This window comes from Pleurodeles waltl, chromosome 3_1 (genome assembly GCF_031143425.1).
Source record: "Pleurodeles waltl isolate 20211129_DDA chromosome 3_1, aPleWal1.hap1.20221129, whole genome shotgun sequence".
Lineage (NCBI taxonomy): Eukaryota > Metazoa > Chordata > Amphibia > Caudata > Salamandridae > Pleurodeles > Pleurodeles waltl.
In genome coordinates this window covers 1,301,497,601-1,301,518,805 of record NC_090440.1, presented here as the reverse complement: position 1 = coordinate 1,301,518,805, position 21,205 = coordinate 1,301,497,601, and the positions used below count along the sequence as shown (strand labels likewise).

The 21,205-nt window shown below is 39.9% G+C and overlaps 1 protein-coding gene across 1 annotated transcript in view; it reads left to right on the top strand.

The window, feature by feature from the left end:
- UMPS (uridine monophosphate synthetase) overlaps positions 1-21,205 on the top strand; it is a 101,137-nt gene that overhangs the window by 53,499 nt on the left and 26,433 nt on the right. The window contains exons 3-4 of the mRNA XM_069224640.1: positions 2,650-3,318; positions 6,033-6,208. Coding sequence (XP_069080741.1) covers positions 2,650-3,318; positions 6,033-6,208 — 845 coding nt within the window. The remainder of the gene's footprint in view (positions 1-2,649; positions 3,319-6,032; positions 6,209-21,205) is intronic.

Below are 21,205 nucleotides of genomic sequence, written 5' to 3'. Positions count from 1 at the left end.
CAGATATCCTGTCTCCCATTTTACAAGTGCAATTGCATATAATGCACTTGAAATAAGGTGAACAGGATATCAGTCATGGACAGAGTTAGCCATCCTCTAAACCCTAAATCGGGCCCCAAGACTGCTTGCTTTGCCTTTTCACAGAGGTGGATTACCCTTTGTAAATCTTCACAAGTCTGCGGTGTCTTACCAAACCTGACTGCCCTGAGTGTATTAGATCTGAAAGAAAATTTTCCAGTTGTGTTGCTATGATTTCTCTATATATTTTCACAATCAGGTTTAGTCTGGTCACCTGCCTATACGACATGCACATTTTAGGATCTTTTCCCTGCTCTAAATCTTGGAAATGATGGCATCCGCTGTAGTTGCTGTTACCCGACCTGGATGTGGAGTCTGATATATGAAACAATGGTCCTGTCTGATTAAAATGCATTAAATCAAAAAATTCATATTTCTTCAGTCAGTTCCCAAAAGATGTCAAAACTCTGATAAATGTAGGCCTGACCACAGCAAGCATTTAAATCAAATGCTGTATTATTTTAGAAAAATGACAATACAGTTCAGATAAAAGTAGTAATCCTCGACGTTTTGACTCCCTTCAAAGTTCCTTATCAAGTGTGGTCTTTGTCGGGACAATGTGAGGAACACCTCTTGTAGACCAAAAAATCACCAAATTTCTCTCCTCTGTGGTATGCGAAACAAGTAAAAGGAGGGGGGACATTCAATGTCCATATCTCCCCCACAAAGTTTAGGGTACAATTTGCCCCGATTTTCATGCTGTGCTGTCATAGAGAGGGAGCACCCAGGTCCGGAGAAATACAGGGTTACCCCATTGATAGTATATGCAGATGTGCAGTCAAGCACTGTGCAGACACTTTATAAAACCCTCCTGGGAATTTATCTGGACTTGGAAGCATTATTTACTTTTAGTAATTTATTTGATGCTTTAATTTTGTTTTCCTGAATTGGTAATTGTCTATTTTGGCTGGTGTGTTAAGGGAGTGTCTCGTCTTCATCCAAATGTTCCTGCTGTGCTGTCATAGAAAGTGATTTAGACGAATTGAGGGCTGTACAGAAAGGATAAAACGCCTGTAACTTAAAACTTCTAGTTTTTTCCCCCTTATTTCCTTGATATAGACATCTTGCTTTTGTCTACGTTGTCTTGCTAATAGAATGCATACTGTAATCCTTTGATATTAAAATGACTGTTTAAGGCGCTAGAGGCACAACTCTGCTTCGCTGGTAACTAAATTGTTCAATTGACCCCTCCAATTTGTCCGTAATGGTTCGAAATTGGTGGCAACACGCAAGAGTTGCTGGAGTAACAGTTATTATGCATGACTCTAACTCATCCACGAGAAGCTGCTAGTACCAGTACCTTGTTTGTTTTTGAGGCCTAGAAATTTACTAGGATGTCTGCCTTTTCTTCTCACCATCACTCTGCGGACCTGCTTGATGCTCTATCCAGTTTCAATTTCATATATCATTACAGAGTAGAGTAGAGTGGAGAAAAGGCCTGTAACAATCAAATTTGTATTTTTCCCATCTCATTCATTTGTCAAAATCTTTCAGCTTTAAGGGTCATTTCGTCTGCTTGTGTTAATAATATATGGAGGAATTCTTTATAATTACAGCTCTTCTCGTCTAGACTGAGTCTTTTCCTCTATTCCAGGATCCTCGCACATTCTGCATCTCCGTCACTTTGAAGTGTGCTCATTTGTTCTTTTGGATCTGAGCGACTATCTGTCCATTCTTTCACCAAGCCTTTTTTTATTTCGCTTCTCAGCAGATTTTGTTTTGCACAACTTACCTCTAGTTTATTAGTCAAGAGGACTGCCTTGTGGCAATGCTTTTAGCAGCCAAAACTGAAAGGTTTTTCAATTTTCCTCCAAGTATGTACCAAACAAAGAGCACTCAACTGACATTTATTTATGCTTTCTTGATCTGCTATGGGCTTTGCAGGAGTGTCCTTGGCCCCTGACACCCGTTCACCCTGCTGTATGGGATTCCTGGTCCTCATACAGGCCACCCAACACTGTCCTCTTCACTGAAGTCACTCAAACAGTTAGACTGCCACCACTGAGGTAGACCGGTCTTTTCCTCGAGCACTAGGGTACAGTGTCTTAAAAAGGCCATTCACATCTCGGCCCTCTGTCTGCTGAGGTACACGTCTCAAAGCTGTGGTGACACTCCTCTCTGCACTGCAAGACCTCTGGAAGCTTCATCCCTGCTCAGCTGCCAAACTGTGTTGCTGCAGCGCTGGTCTCACTTTTCAAGCCTTCTCTGATCTTCCATCTACTGCACAGTCACTGGGGGGCACCCATGAAAAGGGATCGGGCGATAGAAGACCCTATTGGGGCTCTAGCCAAATGGGGCCATCTTGGTGTACTGCTTAGCTCTTCACTCCCAGAATGACATTATGAAAGATTGTTTAATTTTAAACTATTGCACATATTGCCATTGATGAACAACACAGAGGAAAATAGAGTTCAACTCCAGTTTTCTTTGGTAGCGGGAAAGACTAATGCTAAATTAGAAGTAGCAGAGGACTTCTGTTTTTGAACACTAAAGTAGATTTGATTGGACTTTTGGTCTCATATTTGTTGTGTAATGTCACTTTTTGATTATACAATTTTTCTTTTTTAAAAGGTACAAAGCGTCTTGTAGAAGGCAGGATCAAGGAGGGAGAAACCTGCTTAATCATTGAAGATGTTGTCACAAGTGGCGCTAGCATATTGGAAACTGCACTAGTTCTCCAGCAAGAGGGACTGAAGGTGACCGATGCCATTGTTCTTATTGACCGAGAGCAAGGTGGAAAGGCCAACTTACAAGCCCATGGCATCCATCTGCATCCTGTGTGTACGCTAACAAAAGTGCTGGAAATCCTCAACCAAAAGGGTAAGGTTGATGCCGACATGGTGGCTAAAGTCAAGAAGTTTCTTGAGGATCATAACGTTGTCATTCCTAAAACGACTAATGGTGTTGCCCCAGTGAAGATTTGCAAAGAATTGAGATTCAGTGACCGAGCTCTTTTACCCAACGTACACCCACTGGCAGCGCAACTCTTCCAGTTGATGGAAAAGAAACAGAGCAACTTGTGCCTGTCAGCAGATGTTACCAACTGTAAAGAGCTTCTGCAGTTAGCTTCCACATTAGGACCTAGCATCTGTATATTAAAGACTCACGTTGATATTCTCAGCGATTTTACGCATGAGGCTGTGATGGAATTAAGAACTCTTGCAGATCAACATCAGTTTCTGTTGTTTGAGGACCGCAAATTTGCAGACATAGGACACACTGTGAAACATCAATATGAGGGTAAGTGTGGTGTGTGTGTGTGTGTGGGTTTGACGCAGTGTGATCATTATTTAAAATTTGTTGTGTCCGTGTGTAATTTCCTATATTTCAAATACCTATAGCATGCAGTTAAGGATGGGGCAGGGCGGGTACTTTCTTTCTCATCACCTTTCCCTCCAATGAAGCATGGTCCGTGGACCTAATTCTGGTTCTTATACAGGTAATTGGCCTTACTTTGTCTCTCACTGTAGCTGACTACAAAAATACTGTTTTGGTGGCAGTTTCCTTTATCTGTGTGTATGTTTTGAAATGGAAGGCAAAAGATTGTTGGATATGTGGCTCTTACTAAACTAAATGATCTGTCTAAAGTACTTTTTATCTCAATATGATGGAAAAGGAGCTTTGCACGGATGTCAGATGTAATATCTACTTAGGCTAAGGAGTCTTGTGGCTGCTTTTAATTGTATATACTCCTCACAGATTTGCAGCAAAGCAAAATAAAAACTGGAAAACATGGTTTCTAACAGATTTTATATTCACATGAAATCACTTTTTTCAGGCACTTATGGGGGAAATTGACGGTGTGCTGTGCACTATTACTAATATTCTGCACCCCCATAAATATTTCTTAAAATGCCCTCTTAGAGCAGACAATTGTGAGAAAGGTATTGAACTTTTGTAAATAGCCACAAAGTGGCGACTCAGTGTGTTTTCACCTCACTAGCTTTGTATTTTTCTGACGGATCGTTTACTTCTCCAGGGTTGCCCTCTGAGCGTTTTCAAAGTTTTACTTAATGTGGAAAAAATTGAATATTTTCCAATGACTAGCAAACCATGATTTTCACAAAAGGCACTTAAACTGCACCGTAATTTCGTTTCGGCGATCCTCCATATGAGGTAGTCTAAAATTCCCCTGTGCAACCTTTTGAGGGGCTAGGGTGCTTAGAGGGGCTTTCTTGTCCTTGGTAGGCGGAACCCTATAAATATTTCTTGCAGTTGTTTTGGTCCGGAATATCAGAACGGTGAGTTGTTATAAGGACATATTTTGTAAACAAAGTGACTTTCAGATAGTCGTTGTTGTCAGTCTTCATATTTGTCCACTCCTTGCAAAGTTACCTAGTAAGGGTAATCGTTTTTCACTTTTCTCATCGTTTAATACGGCTTTTACTCCAGAGCCGCAAACATTCCCCCAGGCTATGCAGAAACAAGGAATTCCTGGTGCTCCTACCTCCTCCAGCAGGTTTAAATATATATGCACGTGGCTTATTGGTTGAAACAAGTTGTTACATTCTATATCATGCTGTTTCAAATGGAGTGTCTTTAGAATTTGTCCCAACATTCCTGGTACATTTTCAGATAGATGTCCTATTCTTTCCTTTTGTTACGATTGGTTAATTTTTGCAATGAAAGTTTCATGGTGTGGGCCAACAGTCTCCAACCTTTTATGTATTAAGAGCTAAGCATGTTCAATGGAAATCCTCCTGAGCCACTAAAATTACGAGAGAGATAGTAGTGACCACATCAGACAAGATGTATTAGTGGCCACTAACTTCAAAATTATTAGCAGTGATCGCCTCCGTGCATCAGTCACGGTTGCCAGCAATGATGTTAAAAACAAAAACAAAAAAAAAGTGCTTTGTCAGTGTGTAGTGCATAAGTCATAGCTGCGATGGCCATAGTACAAAGTTATTAGTAATAGTCTCCCCAACATGGTTTGATTTTTATGACTCAGATATCAGCTTCAAATATATTTGGAAAACGTAACCGTTTTCCTTCAAACATCAGTTTATGAATTCTGAAAATCCACACTTTTCATTTCAAATACACACTTTTCAATGTTGGTATACATTATATTAATTCAGCCAAGCCAAATCTTCTAATTACGTTGACTAGGCTGCAAACACGAGCTACCAGTAGCTCACAAGCTACTCTTTGGAGAATCCTGGTGTCTAACCTACTAGAAAATGCCCTTGTGACCGGTTAGTATTGCGTAAGTCATTTTTTTGTTCATGATGTGCCAGACTTATTATTATCCTAGGTCGATAACCGCTAAAACAAGGAGTTGCTTTAAGCAAGCTTTCTTCTTTTTTGGGGGGGGGGGGGGGTGCATTTCCTAACTGTAGATTGTATGGTGATGTGTTCACTGATGTGAAATCAGAGCAGTAGTATATATATATATATTTTATTCCCATGTCCCCACTTGTGGTAAGAGTAATGGAAGTTGACTGTGTGGTTTATCACCAGGCCATAAAGCCTACGGTTTGGCCAATGTCTCACTTTATTCAAATCAAGTTTTGTGTATTAGGGTGGAAGAGGCTAGGGCAAGGAAGCCCTATTTGCCAAATACTGCTCTTCTGCAGTGACAACAAATTTCTTTCAGCTTTTGCATTTCACCCAGCATGTTACCTCTACAAACATAAGAAATGGTTTAGTAAACAGGCTTGACTGTCCAGTCGAGGCCCTATTCACAAATGCAGTAGCTGCCCATTGCACGCCCTTTGCACACAAGAATATGTTGTATAGTTTTGCACTGTATTAGCAACATTTATGACAAGACTCCTACTACCAGGTTCTGTGATGATTACGCAGTTGGTGTGTTTGCTTCCTAAGTGCTGGTTGCCTTTGATATACCTAGCCCTTTTTAACTCACTACATATGAATCTGAATATATACCTGTCTGCTTCAAAAAAATGTCTTATTCAGTTGGTGTATCCTTTTCTTACTTTCTCTTTCAGGTGGTGTATATAAAATTGCATCCTGGTCTGATATAGTGAATGCACATGTGGTTCCTGGACCCGGGATTGTTAAAGGGTTAAAAGAAATCGGCATTCCTCTTCACAGAGGGTGCCTTTTGATTGCTGAAATGAGCTCTGAGGGTACTCTGGCAACTGGAAACTATACAGCAGCAGCGGTATGTAAATATCCCCCCCTTCACCAGTTCATTCACTTTGTCCACCCCCAAAATAGGACGAATTATCCAGTTCTTCATGCCGTTTGATATTTGACTGCAGTTATTTTATGGTCAGAATCATCTGTCTTGTTTTGAAATTGCTGGTGCTTCACTTCTGTTTTTGTACCTATTACAGCGTTTTGATTAAATCCTAATATGAAATGATGTGAAAGGTTAAACAGCCAGCCATTTATCATCGTCCCTGATCTGATGTTGAAAAAGCTGGGTAATTAGGCATTGTATTGTAGTACCAAAGAGGATCCTTGATTGGAATTTCTAGCGATATTTTTGGGGATTCTGGTTTTAGGCACACTATAATATTAGAACTGCCCCATATTCATAATATGGTCTGCTGCTTTCAGTTACATACATGCTCGGTTTCACCGGATCGCTCAGCTTCTACTTTGCCCAATTTATATCTGTGCCTACCCTTATCACTTTAGACCAATTCACCCCAAAGCTCTTCTGAGACTTCCTCTTCTGTTACAGTCTGTAAACTGTGCGTGGCCTGAATTATTTTGCACTTCCTCTGTGATACGAATCACATCTGCTTGGAAGATGGTGCACTACGTTGAACTCTGAAATCTCAGTATTTGCCCCCTTCTCACACTAGTATTGAAGCGGGAATATCTGTTTTATTTGTGGAGAAACATGTTTTTAATCTCTATCCAGGCTGTTAAACCTGAAGAACGTAATCTTCCTGATTTTTACAAATGGCCCATTCTGCTCGGGGTACCTCTACAGAAGCAGCCTGTCAATGTTCTTAAACATTTTGTAGTGGAAAAAACTAAAAGGCAAATAACAAGTTGTCTTGTCCCATACTTGGAGCAATACATTCTATACCCTCCCCCCCCTTAGATGCATTCATTTTAAATGGCAAAACGCTATTTGATACAATCTTTGCTTTTTAGAAACTCCTATCAGTCTTGCTTCAAAATGATGATGGTTATTCAGCTCTCCAAAAGTTGAGCAACTTGGATTCCACCTAATTCTTCCATTCTGGCATTGTAGGACCTTGTTGTAGTTCTAAATTTGCCTTTGTCTTATGTTTTTTTTATATATATTTTTTTTTTGGAGGTACACGCGTAGCACACTTCATCGTTGTTTTACACAAAAAGTTTGATCTGAGTACACAGCAACCATATCTACAGTCAACAGGAAGGTGACATATAAATTCAAATGACAGACAGAAGGCTTTCCAGAAGGAACCACATAGGGAAAATCAACTCCTATTATTTTTGGTGCACAAATAATGGAGTCTTGATTTGTAGAGGATTCAGAAGGGGACATGGGGAACATCAATCTCACAATATTGCAGTTAACTTTTCCAGAGAATTTATTAACAGTAATTTAAACTACCACATTGAAATAAAAGAAGTTCGCAATTTTCAGGCATGCCTTGTGGCAGGTAACATAAGGATCGAGTGCTTACCTATTATTGCAGTGAGGGGGAGTCAGAATCGTCTCCAGTGTCAACAGATATTACAATTTAGGCCACCATTGTAAGCTAACCTTGTTAAATCTCCTATACGAGATAGAATCACCTTCCAGAAAACAGTCTCAGTAGCCTCGTTCACCACATCCCCTCCAGTATCTCTTTTAGGACATAAACATTGATTTCAAGCATAGAGGAGTCATGTACAATCTCATAAGAATGTATCTACTTTATGTTGCACATATTGAGGCAGTGGCAGCTGTAGACCTAGTGTTTAGTTAGGAGTCTTTGGAAATGTCTGTACCTTTTCGGCTTTCCGGGTGATCACTTGAGTTGGTCTCTGGCTATTTGCAGGTTCCCCAAGAGTCTATATAAGTTACATATACCCTTTAATTCAGCAATGTTTCCCTCAAGAACTGGGTTCTTGATCAAATAAAAGTTACTTTTGTAACAAAAAAAGTACAGTGGGCTATACAGAATAAACCAGTACATGCCATGAAGACTGAGTAAAAAAAAATGAAATTAGTTGAAAGGTCTCTTAATGTCCGGTCCGTAAGGAATACCAATAGCATTTCCTAAAGGTAAAACAAGTTCCCACTTCAATGGGACAGAGTTTCATGAGGATTTTTTTTTTCCTCACTACCAACCACATAAACCAGGTGTTTTTATGCATATTTTATGCATAAGCAATGAGCAGAAACTGCAGTTTCAGAATAGCAGGACTATAAACAGTATATTTGTGACAAATCAGAAAATAGGTTGTCATATTAAAGTACATAACACAAGCCCATTTCTAAGAATAATCAAAAATGTACCATTACCATACACAGCAACAGTAACCTGGAAATGCAAAACACAAAATGAAGCATTCTAGAACAAAGACCAATACTTTAACTTGCTAGCAAGCCGGCAACATAACTTCCAGTTGAAGTATCGTTCAAAACGTTACCTCTGGAACACGATGGAAAGTCTCATTCACAATATATGCTCACTAAAAGAAATATTAAATTATGTCACATTGTACTGTGCTCCACGGAAGCTGTGGTGGGGGGGGATGATAAGCAGGGGAACTAATTGGGAGAAGGGGGTGAGAATGAGCAGAATGAACAAAGCACTAGAAACTTCATCCTTTTTAATAGAACGGTGTCTTTACGAAGATGAGGCATAACTATCATTAATCACACTTCAGAGCTTTCCTATTAATTTGTTTCACGTGCAATATCATCAATTCTTTGGCTAAGATTATATTAAGGAAAGTTATTAATACACACAATCTATTATTCATTAATTGTACATTTAAAAAAGTGTAACACTGGTTTTCGCAGTCCTCTAACTTTATCTACTTGGATGTTCCAGCATAATAATTCTTCCTGATCTTGAGCCTGCTTGGTCTTCAAGAACTGCAGTTGGTCAACTGTGGCTTCAGATTTTGTTGATTATAGTCTGAAGGTATTTTAGCAAAATTGTGACATAATGTACATGCCATATCTGTGTTAATTCATGGATCGGGAGTAGACTGCTTCCTCTGAACAATTGAACATTCTTGTCACTGGATCTGATTATTATTTATCAATCCTTACACTCACCATGTAGATTCTATGAATGGAGACAGATTAAACATTTGCTTTAATAGGATCAATCTTTTCACATCTTATTGTGCAGGAGTAAACACATGAACTACTTGATGGTGGAGGGGCTGGGGGAGAAAGGAAACTATGAACAAGGTGAAGGTGGATTGTCCCCCAGGCAACCAGACAGTCGTTTTGTCAGCTGTAGTGAAAGTGGAATAGCCAGTCTAGAGCTATCACTGCTACTCTAAATTGGGTAGCACTCGGGTAAAAGAAAAGTTCACCTGCCTCATGCCGTTCTCCTCAATCACTCCCACAATGATACACTCTCCTCTTGGTTCCTCATTCAGTGGCTTCTAAGGGTCTCATCTCCACCCACTCACTTCACATTTGGTTTAAGAAGTTATGTGGGAGCAGCACAGTGATCTGACTCAACGCTTCTGAACTGCAGGAGAGCAAGTATGATCAGCAGTGTATTTCAGTGCTGATTATCCGGTGAGATCTGCCTTGCCGGTCCTAGTGGCAAGTATACAGGCTGTGCAGCAACCATCTTGTGTGTTTTGTAGTAGGTTACTCTGTCAGTTTAAATTGTCATCACATGAATGAATGGGTCATACATTGCATAATACTGGCTAATTATTGTCCACACACATATAATCCCTCACATAATGTCTGTGACACTGCATCTCTCTGAAATGAAAAGCTTTACTTGGAGATTTCTGCCAGAGCTCTGCAAGGACACATCCAGCCATGGCGAAGCCCCTAGTTTTACATTTTCTATTTAGTTATCTATTTAAAGACACTTGATGTAATTTTCCAAGAAATGACTGTTTTAAAATGGCAATGAACTTTGGTAGGGTTGCAAGCAAGTAAACATTATGCCATGATACTAACTAAATGTTAGCACCTGCACTTTGGACAAGGATGCTCTCCCAGTTGAGCCCTGGCTGTTGCTGGAAATAGTTTAAGAATTCTATTTATTATGTAAACATTTGTTTATCCCACAAGACCATTATTATTTGATAGTATTTTATGGTCTCTATCTGAGGAGCCCTGCATGTGGATATTGGAGTGCCAACTTTCAAAAGTCTTATGTGGTTGTGTGAAGTTAAGTTTATTCAATGTTTACTTTAGAAATACTTTGGGTAGGTTAGTATAGTAGTAAAACAAGCTCAGTCTTTGCAGAAAGTTGTTGTCTTTAATGTGTGTGGATAAATGTGCCAAAGACCATCTCCTTTCATCTTTTCCTCAAATGTTTTTTGTCAATTTCTTGCCTGGAGTAAAGAGCTTACCATTTATATATCTCAATCCAGGTAATTTAATATGATGCATAGCTCTGCGCTTGTGACTTTGGTATAGTTACGGTAGTTTTATTTGCTGGGGTTCTACTGTTTGGCGGTGCTTTGTCAGCATATGGCTTTGTTGGTATAAAGGGCTAAGGACAACCATTTGTAGCTGTGTCTGAAATAATGGTATCTGTTATTGTTAGGTAGAGAGTGTTGTTGGCTATCCTATTTGAAATCAGAATCTATACAGCAACTATCAGCAAGTGTGTGCACAGAAACCCACATTGCTTGCCTTCGGGTTAATTTATCGGCATGGTGACACATCTGCCTGTCAAACACACAGTGTGACTCTTTCTGGTGAGGGTTGAGGGGCTATTGCCTACCGGTAGGAGAGAAATCTACCATATGATAACCGTAAACCAACAAGTAGTACTGGGTTGCTTGCTCCCATGGTGTACAGACCGAGGAAATCACTACTCATATTTGGGGCATGCAGAGAGAAGATTGCGGGTCCTGGCGAGTCTGACCTCATTGGTTTCTTTATGTTAATTGATAAGGGGACGCGTTCAAGGGTCGATGGACCTTTTGACTCGTTTAAGATGTTCACACCCTTAATCTATACGTGTCATAAATATCATCAAACAAAACAATAGGAATTCTTTTGGAGTCAGTAATTCTCGCCCACCCATTAGGCCATGAATAACCACACCAGTATCAGTTAGGAAATTTATTTCCCTAGATTAACAATGCCTGTATCACGTAATTTAGTCTCAGAACCACATAAGTACAAAAACAACACTGGTTGACAAAATCTTCTAAAGCATCTCAATTTAACTAGTGTGTTGAAAACACATCCTTTTAAAGCTATTGTACAAATCAACAATAAGAGTAATTGTGCAATGGTAATAACATACATCTGAATTCAGCCATTGAGTAGCATCAAATAGCAATTTAGTTGAATGGGGGGGAAACTCTGTCAGATTAGCATCAGCATGTTTTGGCTTCATGCAAAAAAATCTAGTCAACATAAATTTGAAAAATATCTAGCTATGGCTCTATCAAAAGCAGCAGTTGGTACCTAGAAATAAAAGACAAATCAATAATAGACACTTACAGATTGGTATACCAGTCCTTATGGATCAGCAAACAGTGATAATCTTCGTCAGGTGGACATCAGTTAGATCAGCAACAGTGCATGAGAGGGGTAATGGTTCAGAATCAGGGACTCTTAGCTCTTTGATCCATTTGAAAGAAATATCTAGAAAAGGCAGCAAAGGTGCTACGAGCCCTAAGCATCGAGCGCAAGAGTAAGCACCAGCATTTACACATGGAGCACAAGAAGAAACTGAGCAGTGGATCTCTGCTGAGTGAGATAATAACTCTTAATGCAGTGTGGTTAAGTTAAAGTTGCCCCAAGTTGACGTTGGTCAGGGAATCATACGATAGGCATTAATCCAATGGAATTATTACTTAAAATCTAAGATATAACTAGACAGTCTTTCACACGTTGATGATTGGCTTTATGCACCTCGCTCGACTCGTCAAGAAGCAACATTTACATTCTTCCATCAGTACATCCATTGTTAGTTCCTGGGAACATTGCCTTCACACAACTAGACTTTACTTTGTATCTACATCTACTATACGATTTTCTAACGAACAGTTCTCGTGAGACATGGAAAAACATTTTGCTACTACTATGATTTGGTCAGCCTTCAGTTAGAATTATACATCTTTAGTTTTCAGCAGGCATGAGATCATATTTTATTCTGATGTTGCATTTTTTATATAAACAGCTGTGCAATACTAAGGCATAGAACTCGATAAATTTGAGGCCTAGTTAATTTAAGCAAATACATAACATTTAATTGTAGGTATAACCTATTACTGCATTTTTCATATTAATATAAGCTATGAATAAACATTAATAAGCTTTTTAATAAAACATTACATAGTAGGTGGCGGCCATTCAAGTGGGCACATTAGACTTACACATTATTTTCTGTGTTAAATTATTTTCTATGCAAATTCAAAATACAGAATACATAAAATATTTATTAGTTAAATTTAGCACTCAGTCCCTCCTCTGATGACTAAATATATCACATTTACATTTTTCCCAAGATAGAATATAAAAAAATATTTTTCTTTTCAAAATTTGGTCTCCTTTACATTTTTATTTATTCTTTCCTTTTGAATTTTTCCTAAATAATTTTTCCATTTCAATTTCTTCCTTTCTCTGATCCTTTCACTCTTTTTTTCCTTAATCACATTATAATATTTACTTATTCCCCATATTCCAACTAAACAAATCACAATAATCAGAATCACTTGTATTATCTTCATTAATATCACTTTCCACAGGTTGCCAAGCCAATTCCCCCAGAAGCAATTCTCTTGCCAACATTTTCCCATAAACTTGGTTCAGTTAGTTCTTTTAAGTCGGCTTTATCTTTGGTTAGATTGTTAATAAGACCTCTAATTTCTCTACCATTATCTGGTATACATGAGCAACAGTGTTGCGGACTCAGCAATTTACAAACTCCCCCCTCCTTTGCTAAAATGATGTCTAACGCACAGCGGTTCTGAAGAGTCATAGCTCTAATCGCAGCCATCTCTGTATCCATTAGGATAATGGCTCCTGAATACTGTCAGCATGTTTTCCACAATAGTCGACAACTTTTACATTTTTATAGAATTCAAAACAACTCCCACTGGGGGACTTATTGCTCCAAATATGTCTCAAACAATGCTAGAAACTGATTCTCGATTTTGTCTTTCATGATGTAATTAATTCAGTCATTTTAGGTAATTTGTTCAAGTCTTTATGTTGGTAAATTTTTGGGAAAACTATCCCCAGGTAACATGTGCCATACCATCTTCTAGGGATACGGTAATATGCATTTTGTCCACAGATGTAATAAACTCCTGGGACTGCTGATCCTGTCCATCCAACATGAATGTCCATTTATTCCGAAACAGAAACACATGTCTACATTCACTCGTTCCCTCAAACACCGAATCTACTCTACATCTAGGCCTAAATACACAAAGTTTTCCTGCGTGTTGTGCATCTAAAGCTAATTTTCCTTGTGTTACGTCACTAAATGCATGATCATGTCCTGGTGTCTTTATCACTAGCCCTTTGTCTAGTTTTGCTTTTAATGCCCTATCTTCTGTGAGATCTAAGAAGCTTTTTTTCTACTGATGACAGCAAGCAGTTGAGGTTATTTCTATGTGCATAAGCTGTTCCAAAAGTTAACTTAGGCTCAAAGAATCCTCTCACTATTTCTGTTATTTTATGTAGCTACTCTACTCAGGTACTTAATTATAGGGACAAATGAAAACACAACGTCATAATTGGAATAGAAGTATTGGATATACTCCTGGTTATATAACCTTGTTATTAACAGACTACAACTTATGCTGTAAGTGAGGGGCAAACTATGATATGTCACTCCTTCCTCGACTAATGCAGGAATATGGGTACAAACAACACACTCTTGCATCCATTGTGTCAACGTACTCATGCAATAAGCGATAGAAAACATTAGAAGAAAGTTCTCTCTGTGTGTTATCTACGTGCAGATATTTCTCACCTAACCGAAACTTATCTACTTCTGTAAGTGCAGTAATTGTCTCTACAGCTGAAGTATGGTTGGCCTTATTCTTATCAAGAACAATCAGACTTAAAATCAACACCAAACACAATATCACACAAACAATCGCCAAACCAATACCCATGTATTTACAGCATCTATTCTTCCTACCCTGCTGGTTAGGGTTACTCATGGTCTGTAAAGGATCAGAAAGTAGAAGCAATGGCAATTTATAGTTACGCAGCAAAGATCTAAAAAAAAATCTTCAATCTTCTTCAGCAATTATTTACAGCTTTCAGTCTTTCTTCCAGGATCCTTTTTGTCAAGATCGGTAATTTGTCAAAATTAGGTTTAGCAGCTTGTCAAAATCAGGTTATCTAAGAGTCTTTTCTGGTTACTTTCAATAGTCTTTCTTGCATTTTTTCAGTTTACAGGTTTACAACAGATCAGTTCTCTTCACGTGCCAAAATATTGACCTGGAATATCTCGATGAAAAAGACAATTATTTTTGCCACTCACTGGTAGATACCTATGCCCATTCAGGACCTGCATACCTTTGACTTGCAACTCTTTCTTTTCAGCTTTCGATCTCCACTTAGTTTTTCATCACTCAAATCCTCCTTTCTTGTGGTACTAACTTATTCCTCGATTGTTGGAACTCTGATTGCTTTCTTCACCTTTGATTGTGATTCTGGCCACCTATCTCCTTTCAATGGCCCTTTCGTTCATGTTCTTTTCAGTGCTGGACTTAGATTCTCTTTGATTTGCAATATCTTCTTTTGACGTACCCGCAACTGGTTCTAGAGGAGTCAAATTGATTTGGCTTTGATCCGCCTCAACTCCTTCCCTGCTGGGGTCTGTTGTTTGTTCTATTTGTCTTTCAAGACTGTCTGCTTCTGGGAGAGCCCACCTCTGACCAGACTCTCCTACTAACTCAGTTGAGGTTGGTTAATTGTCACTCTCCTGTATTTCTTCCACTTTGTGTCTCACAGGAGTGTTTACATTGGATGTGGTCAGCTCAGGTACAGTCTCTAGTTTGCTTTCTCCTCTCTCCAAGCCTGGAATGTGCCTGGACGTTGGTGGTACTCTCAACAACTGTTTCCTCATTGGAAGGATTTGCTACTTTCAGAGTGTGGCTGGCGTGGATCCAGTTTGGAAGTCCAATGCACTTTACAGCTGTTGTTGTGATCAACACTATATGGTACTGACCTTTCCAGTGAAGCTCTAAGCACGACTTCCTCATGTGCTTTCTGATCGCAACCCAATCTCCTGCTTTCAGGTTGTGTCCTTGGTCTTGAGACGGTTGCAGTGTGGTAGCTTCCACCTAATGAGAGAGAGCACAAACCACATAAGCCAGACCTTTGCAGTAGTCCAACACCATATCATCTGTAATGTTCACAAGAGCGTTTGCAGGGACCGCGGGCAACCGAATTGCTCTTCCCATGAGGATCTCGTGCGGCGACAGTCCTGTTCTCATGTCGGGATTACTTCTCATTGGCATCAGAACTAACGGTAGTGCGTCAGGCCATTTCAGATTCGTGGACGCACACATTTGCTATTCTTGATTTCAGGGTACCAATTATTTGCTCAACATGTCCTGATGCTTCAGGGCGGTAACTACAGTGCAGTTTCTACTCCATATTTAAGGTTGAACATAGCAATTTGATTACTTAATTGTTGAATTGACTTCCTCCATCTGATACTAAAGAGACCGGAAACCCAAAACGTGATATCAGTTCCCTAAGCAGTAACTTTGCTACTGTGAGGCATTAATTTCTTCATGTAGGGTAAGCCTCAATCCAATGACTAAAGATTCCTACAATCACCAACACGTATCTCAATCCTCCGCACACAGGCATCTCAATGAAATCCATCTGAATTCTGCTAAACGGACCTCCAGTTCATCCAGTGTGGCCCATGTTGACCACTGTTCTTTTCCTACGTTCATTTCCTGACAAACAGTACATCTATGGCAAATTGCTTCAGCAAGTTGTCTAAACTTTGGGTTGAACCAAAATTGCTTAAAAGTATGGATCATAGCATCCCTCCCAAAATGTGCTTGACCATGATAGTATCTAGCCATTTGAGTTTGCAAACTATTCGGCAAGACTACCCTTCCTTCTTCTGATACCCATACGTTATCCTTCCCCCGAACACATTTCATTTTGAGCCATCCTCGTGTTTCATCCTTCAGTACATTGTCTTGAAATGCTTTCAATTCCTCCATGAAATCTACAACATGCAAAGCATAACTAGGGTTCATTTCATTATCCTAGGGTAACTGTTCCTACTTTTCTTTGAATGATATACAGTTCAATGTGCAAAACCTTGCGACTTGATCCGCATATCCACTTCACATTGACTCAAAATCTTGCGATTTCAGGTGTGCACTGCATTTCACCACGACCATCTTTTCGGGCAACTGAATAGCTTGTAACAACTCATGAATTCTTTCACCATTTCTCACTGGTGAACCAGAAGAGGTAAGGAAACCTCTGTGACCCCAGTTGGCCAAAGTCCTGGACTATTCTGAATCCATACTGACTGTCTGTATAAATGGTGACCTTGAGCTGTGCGGAAACATGGCACGCTCTACTAAGAGCTACCAGCTCTGCCACTTTTGCAGAATCGACTCCGTGAAGCCAGGACGCTTCCAGTATACCAGAGATAATGCATATGGCATATCTTGCTCTTAATGCACCTGTGTTCTCTCAAGCAGGAACCATCAACAAAAACAATTTGGTCATTCTCTTCCAAACAAGTATCTCTAATATCAGGTCTTGGTTTTGTGTATAATTCAGTTACCTCTAGACAGTCATGTTCAATGTCATCCATTTTATTGATTTCAGCATTCTCGTTTGGAAGTAAAGTAGCCAGGTTAAGCACTGTACATCTTTTGATTGATACATTTGGGGATCCCAGCATTACTGTCTTATACTTAGTCGATCTCGCACTTGTTAAGTGCTGGGTCTTTGATCTAGTGAGTAAAACCTCAATTGAGTGAGGGACCAGTACAGTGAGGGGGTGTCCCATCACAATGAATGCTCTTACTCTGAGTGAGGCTCTGTTCAACTGCTGCAACAGACCTTAGACAGCCTGTTAATGCTGCTGCAACTGGGTCCAAAGTAGCTGAAAAATATGCTACTGGGCGATTTACACCTCCATGTATTTGTGTCAAGACAGACTAAGAACATGCATCACGCTCATGACAGAATAACATTAAAGGTTTTGTGTAATTGAGCATACCCAAAGCTGGGGCTTGACACAGACTCTCTAAACTCCGTAAAGGCTTTCATACAGGCTTGGTCCAACACTAGAGGATCAGTAACCTCCTTGTCAGTCAGCTTTTACAAGGACTTTGAAATGACTGAATATTTGGGATCCATTGACGTCAGTAGCTCACCATTCCCAAGAACATCCTAACATCTGAGTGGTTGGAGGATTCATCTGCAATATTGCTGCAACTCTCTCTCTCTGGATATTTTCCAAATTCCCTTTTCAATTAGGTGACCAAAATATTTCACCTCTTTCTGACAGTACTTTAATTTGACTGGAGACACTGTCCATCTTTCCCCAAAGTGACTTAGCAAGGCAATAGTATTGTACTTGCATTCTCACTTTGTTATGGATGCAATCATCAAACCAGCAATGTACTACACCAATGTCGACTGGTAGGGCGTTTTCAATGACCCTAGATTCGTTTTCAAGATCTGATTGAAAATGGATGGTGACTCTGAGAACCCCTGTGGGATTCTACACCAACAGTAGACTGGATTTAAGAATTTGAAACAGAAGAGAAATGTCTATTCCCAAGAAGAGGAACAGAGAAGAATGCTTGTGACAGGTCCACTACGGTGAACCATACGACATCCCATGGGATTTGAAACATAATTACTGCAGGATTTGGTACCACAGGGCGTCATTTAACCACAATGTCATTTAGCTTTCTCAAATCTTGAACAATTAGAAACTTCCCACATGGTTTGCACAATCCCATTATTGGCGAATTACATTGACTGCTCAGCAGCTCTTTCAAAACGCCTTAGTCTACAAATTCTGCAATTATTTGTGCTAAACCTTCAGTATCCACTTTTGTCATGTGGTACTGAGGAATTTGAGGAAAAACTGATTTTGACTTAACTGCAACTTTAACTGGCTCAATTCCTTTTATCAGCCCGATATCCTTTCCTGACAAATACCACACTCGTCTTGACAGTTTCCTGTAAATCGGAAGGAAGATCTCTTGCTGTGAAAACCGGAAAGAAGCTAATCAAAAGGTACTCCTCATTCACTGTCACAGTCTGTTTCTGGGGTTGGGTCATTTTCATCATCACCGTTTGTCTGAATTTCAATTCCATCATTTGAGCAAGTAATTGAGCATCTTGTTTTACACAAGTCCCTTCCTAGTAAGGATACAGGACTCAAGTTGCAAACTACAAATTTGTGTAATCCCCTAAAATTGCCAATTTTGACTGGTTCTTCAATTGGGTTTGTCAAATATTGGTTTGCAACTCCTACAGTCTGAACTGTTTTCCCTGAAAGAGGCAAGTTTGGAACTTCTGTGGTTCTCATTGTAGAGCGTGTAGCTCCAGTATCCACCTAGAATGAGACTTTGTGACCCATCACTTTTCCTTTAACATAGGGATCTTTCTGATCTACTTCTAGTGATGCGGCCAACACACATTATTCATCATCCGAACTTTCACTCACCCAATCATCGTTTATTCCATTCTCACTGTGTAGGGGAAATTGGTGTACAGTGTTATTACTCTAGTAAAATCTTTGACCTGTAACCGGCTGAGACAGCATCACTTGCTGCTGTTCAATTTGGGCTTGAGGTATTTGAATTTGTTGTCTAGGTTGCATCTGTTGTGTTTGGGATATCTGTAATTGTGGCAACTGCACCTGCTGTATGGGCTGAAAACCTTGCATCTGATTCACATTCTTCTGACAGTTTGGATTTGGACCCTTCATTCTTGGCCCTCTCATATTTTAGAAATAATTGATATTACTCATTTGCTGAACAACACCTCCCTGACTTACCATCAGACACTCCAGTTTCCAATGCCCGAATCCTCCGCAAGCATGGCATGGCAACATCCTTTTCATTCCTTGTACTTTGCCTTGTACTACTACCGTATTCAACTCGGGACCACAATGTACACTTCACATTCCTCCGCGATCTCTACCTCTGTCTAGATTCTGAAACTGTGTGTTTTCCTTTTGTTGCTTTTGTGGAAAGCAACCCTGCAGTCATGTTTGTGCCGCTTTAATCTGCATCACCATTGCCTTCTCTTTCAGCTTTCTCTGCTTCAGCTCAGTCTCATCACTACAGTACTTTGCATACTGTAACACCTCCTCGGCTTTGCTTGCCAGCAAATTAAATAGCTCTTAATCATTTGACTTATTTCAGGTCTCACTCCTTTAACAAATCTGATCGCAAAATGAATCATGTCTTTCGGCTCAATTGTGTCTGTACCACTGTAATGCTTAAACGCCTGCAACAATCTCTCATATTATGTATGAATCGATTCTTTTGCCTCTTGTGCTGTCCTATCTGTGTGCTGCCAGTCAATATTTTTTGGGGAAAATCCTTGTTTAAAAAAAATTCAATCACCTTATAGTAATTAATTACTTCAGGAGATGGTGCACCTGTTGCTGGATCTCTCTCTCTGGTTCACTTGTCGGCCAGTCTACACTCCTCTTGCATTCCACCCATAAGTCTGCAGGGGCTAATATCTGTTACAAAGTGTTTGTCTTCCCATAGGCATTTTGCAAGTTTCACAAACCTGTCATTCTGCTGGTACCACTCTGCTGGCTCCTCCCTGAGTCTGGGGTAATCATTTGTAAATGACAAAATGTCACTTCTGCTCCAAGGGACATGAACAAAGTTCCCTCCTGGAATTTCTCTCATTGGTAACATTTTTACTGGGTCCTCAGCATGTGGCATATTTGCAGGTAGAGTTTCAGAATCCCTTTTTCTTATCTCGTTTCTTCACCCATCTGCCTTCCCATTTGTCTAAGGCTCTCCATGTTTGAATGCTTTGAAGCAGTTCTCTAAGGTGTGTTTTCATTCCTGGAGTTCTCGTGTGTTCAACATCTTTTGTGTCAAATTCTAACCTGTAACTTCTCTTTAAATGTTTAGTTTTCTCAATGTCTATATCATATTTCTCTGCTATATCTGCCAATTTTTGGTGTACAATTCCCGCTCTCTTTGTAATTATTAGGCACAAGCATCGCAGCTCGTCTTCTGTGTATGACTCGTTTGTTTACTCCTATTGTCCCTTCAATCAGTTCCTCTACTTCCTTCCAAGTCTAGTATGGTTAAAGTAATTCCCTCCACTAGAATCAACTTAAGGACTACTCAGCTTCTCCTGCCATTCAGTTAATTATTGGGCTGTCAAACCTTGTAATGAAATGTTATTGGGCTTAGCATTTGGCAACTGCTGTAAGGTTAGGCTTGGAGCCGCTGGTGTCACTAAGCCCAGGTTAGGACTTATGTATGACTTCGCCTCGGTATTTGCAGGTGCTCTGTAAGGTCTCAAGTCTATTAACGGTCCTGTTCCATCAAGTGTCGGTCTCATGGGGGATATTAATCTGGCATTCTCTTCAAGCCTCCCTCCAGGTGCGTTCTGGCTCATGACTCTGTCCACTAGTCTCGCTATTTCCCTGTGCAAACAATGGTATGACTGGACAAATGGTAATTGGTACTGACACTGCGTCTGGACCTGGCCTGACATTTGAGTCTCGTGGGTGCATTATTCCTGTATTCTGACTCATCAGTACAGACATCTGTCTGTGATCCTGTTATAGGGGTGTACCTTGGGATCGTTTGTGGTTGCATTGAAGGCATTAAAAGTGGAGTTGACTCTGTTTCGGGTGAACTTGTCCTGTCGGCACTATCAAGCTAGTTGCTGTATCTATGATGAGCACATCAGGGTAGGTTCTGGGAATGTTCGAGTATGGTGTTGAACTTTGAGAAAATGAAGTAGTAGGTCTGCTAGGACTACTCTGTATCTGTTTCTGTCTCTGTTCGACTTGTGTTGTTGCGGTCTACATTAACGTTTGAG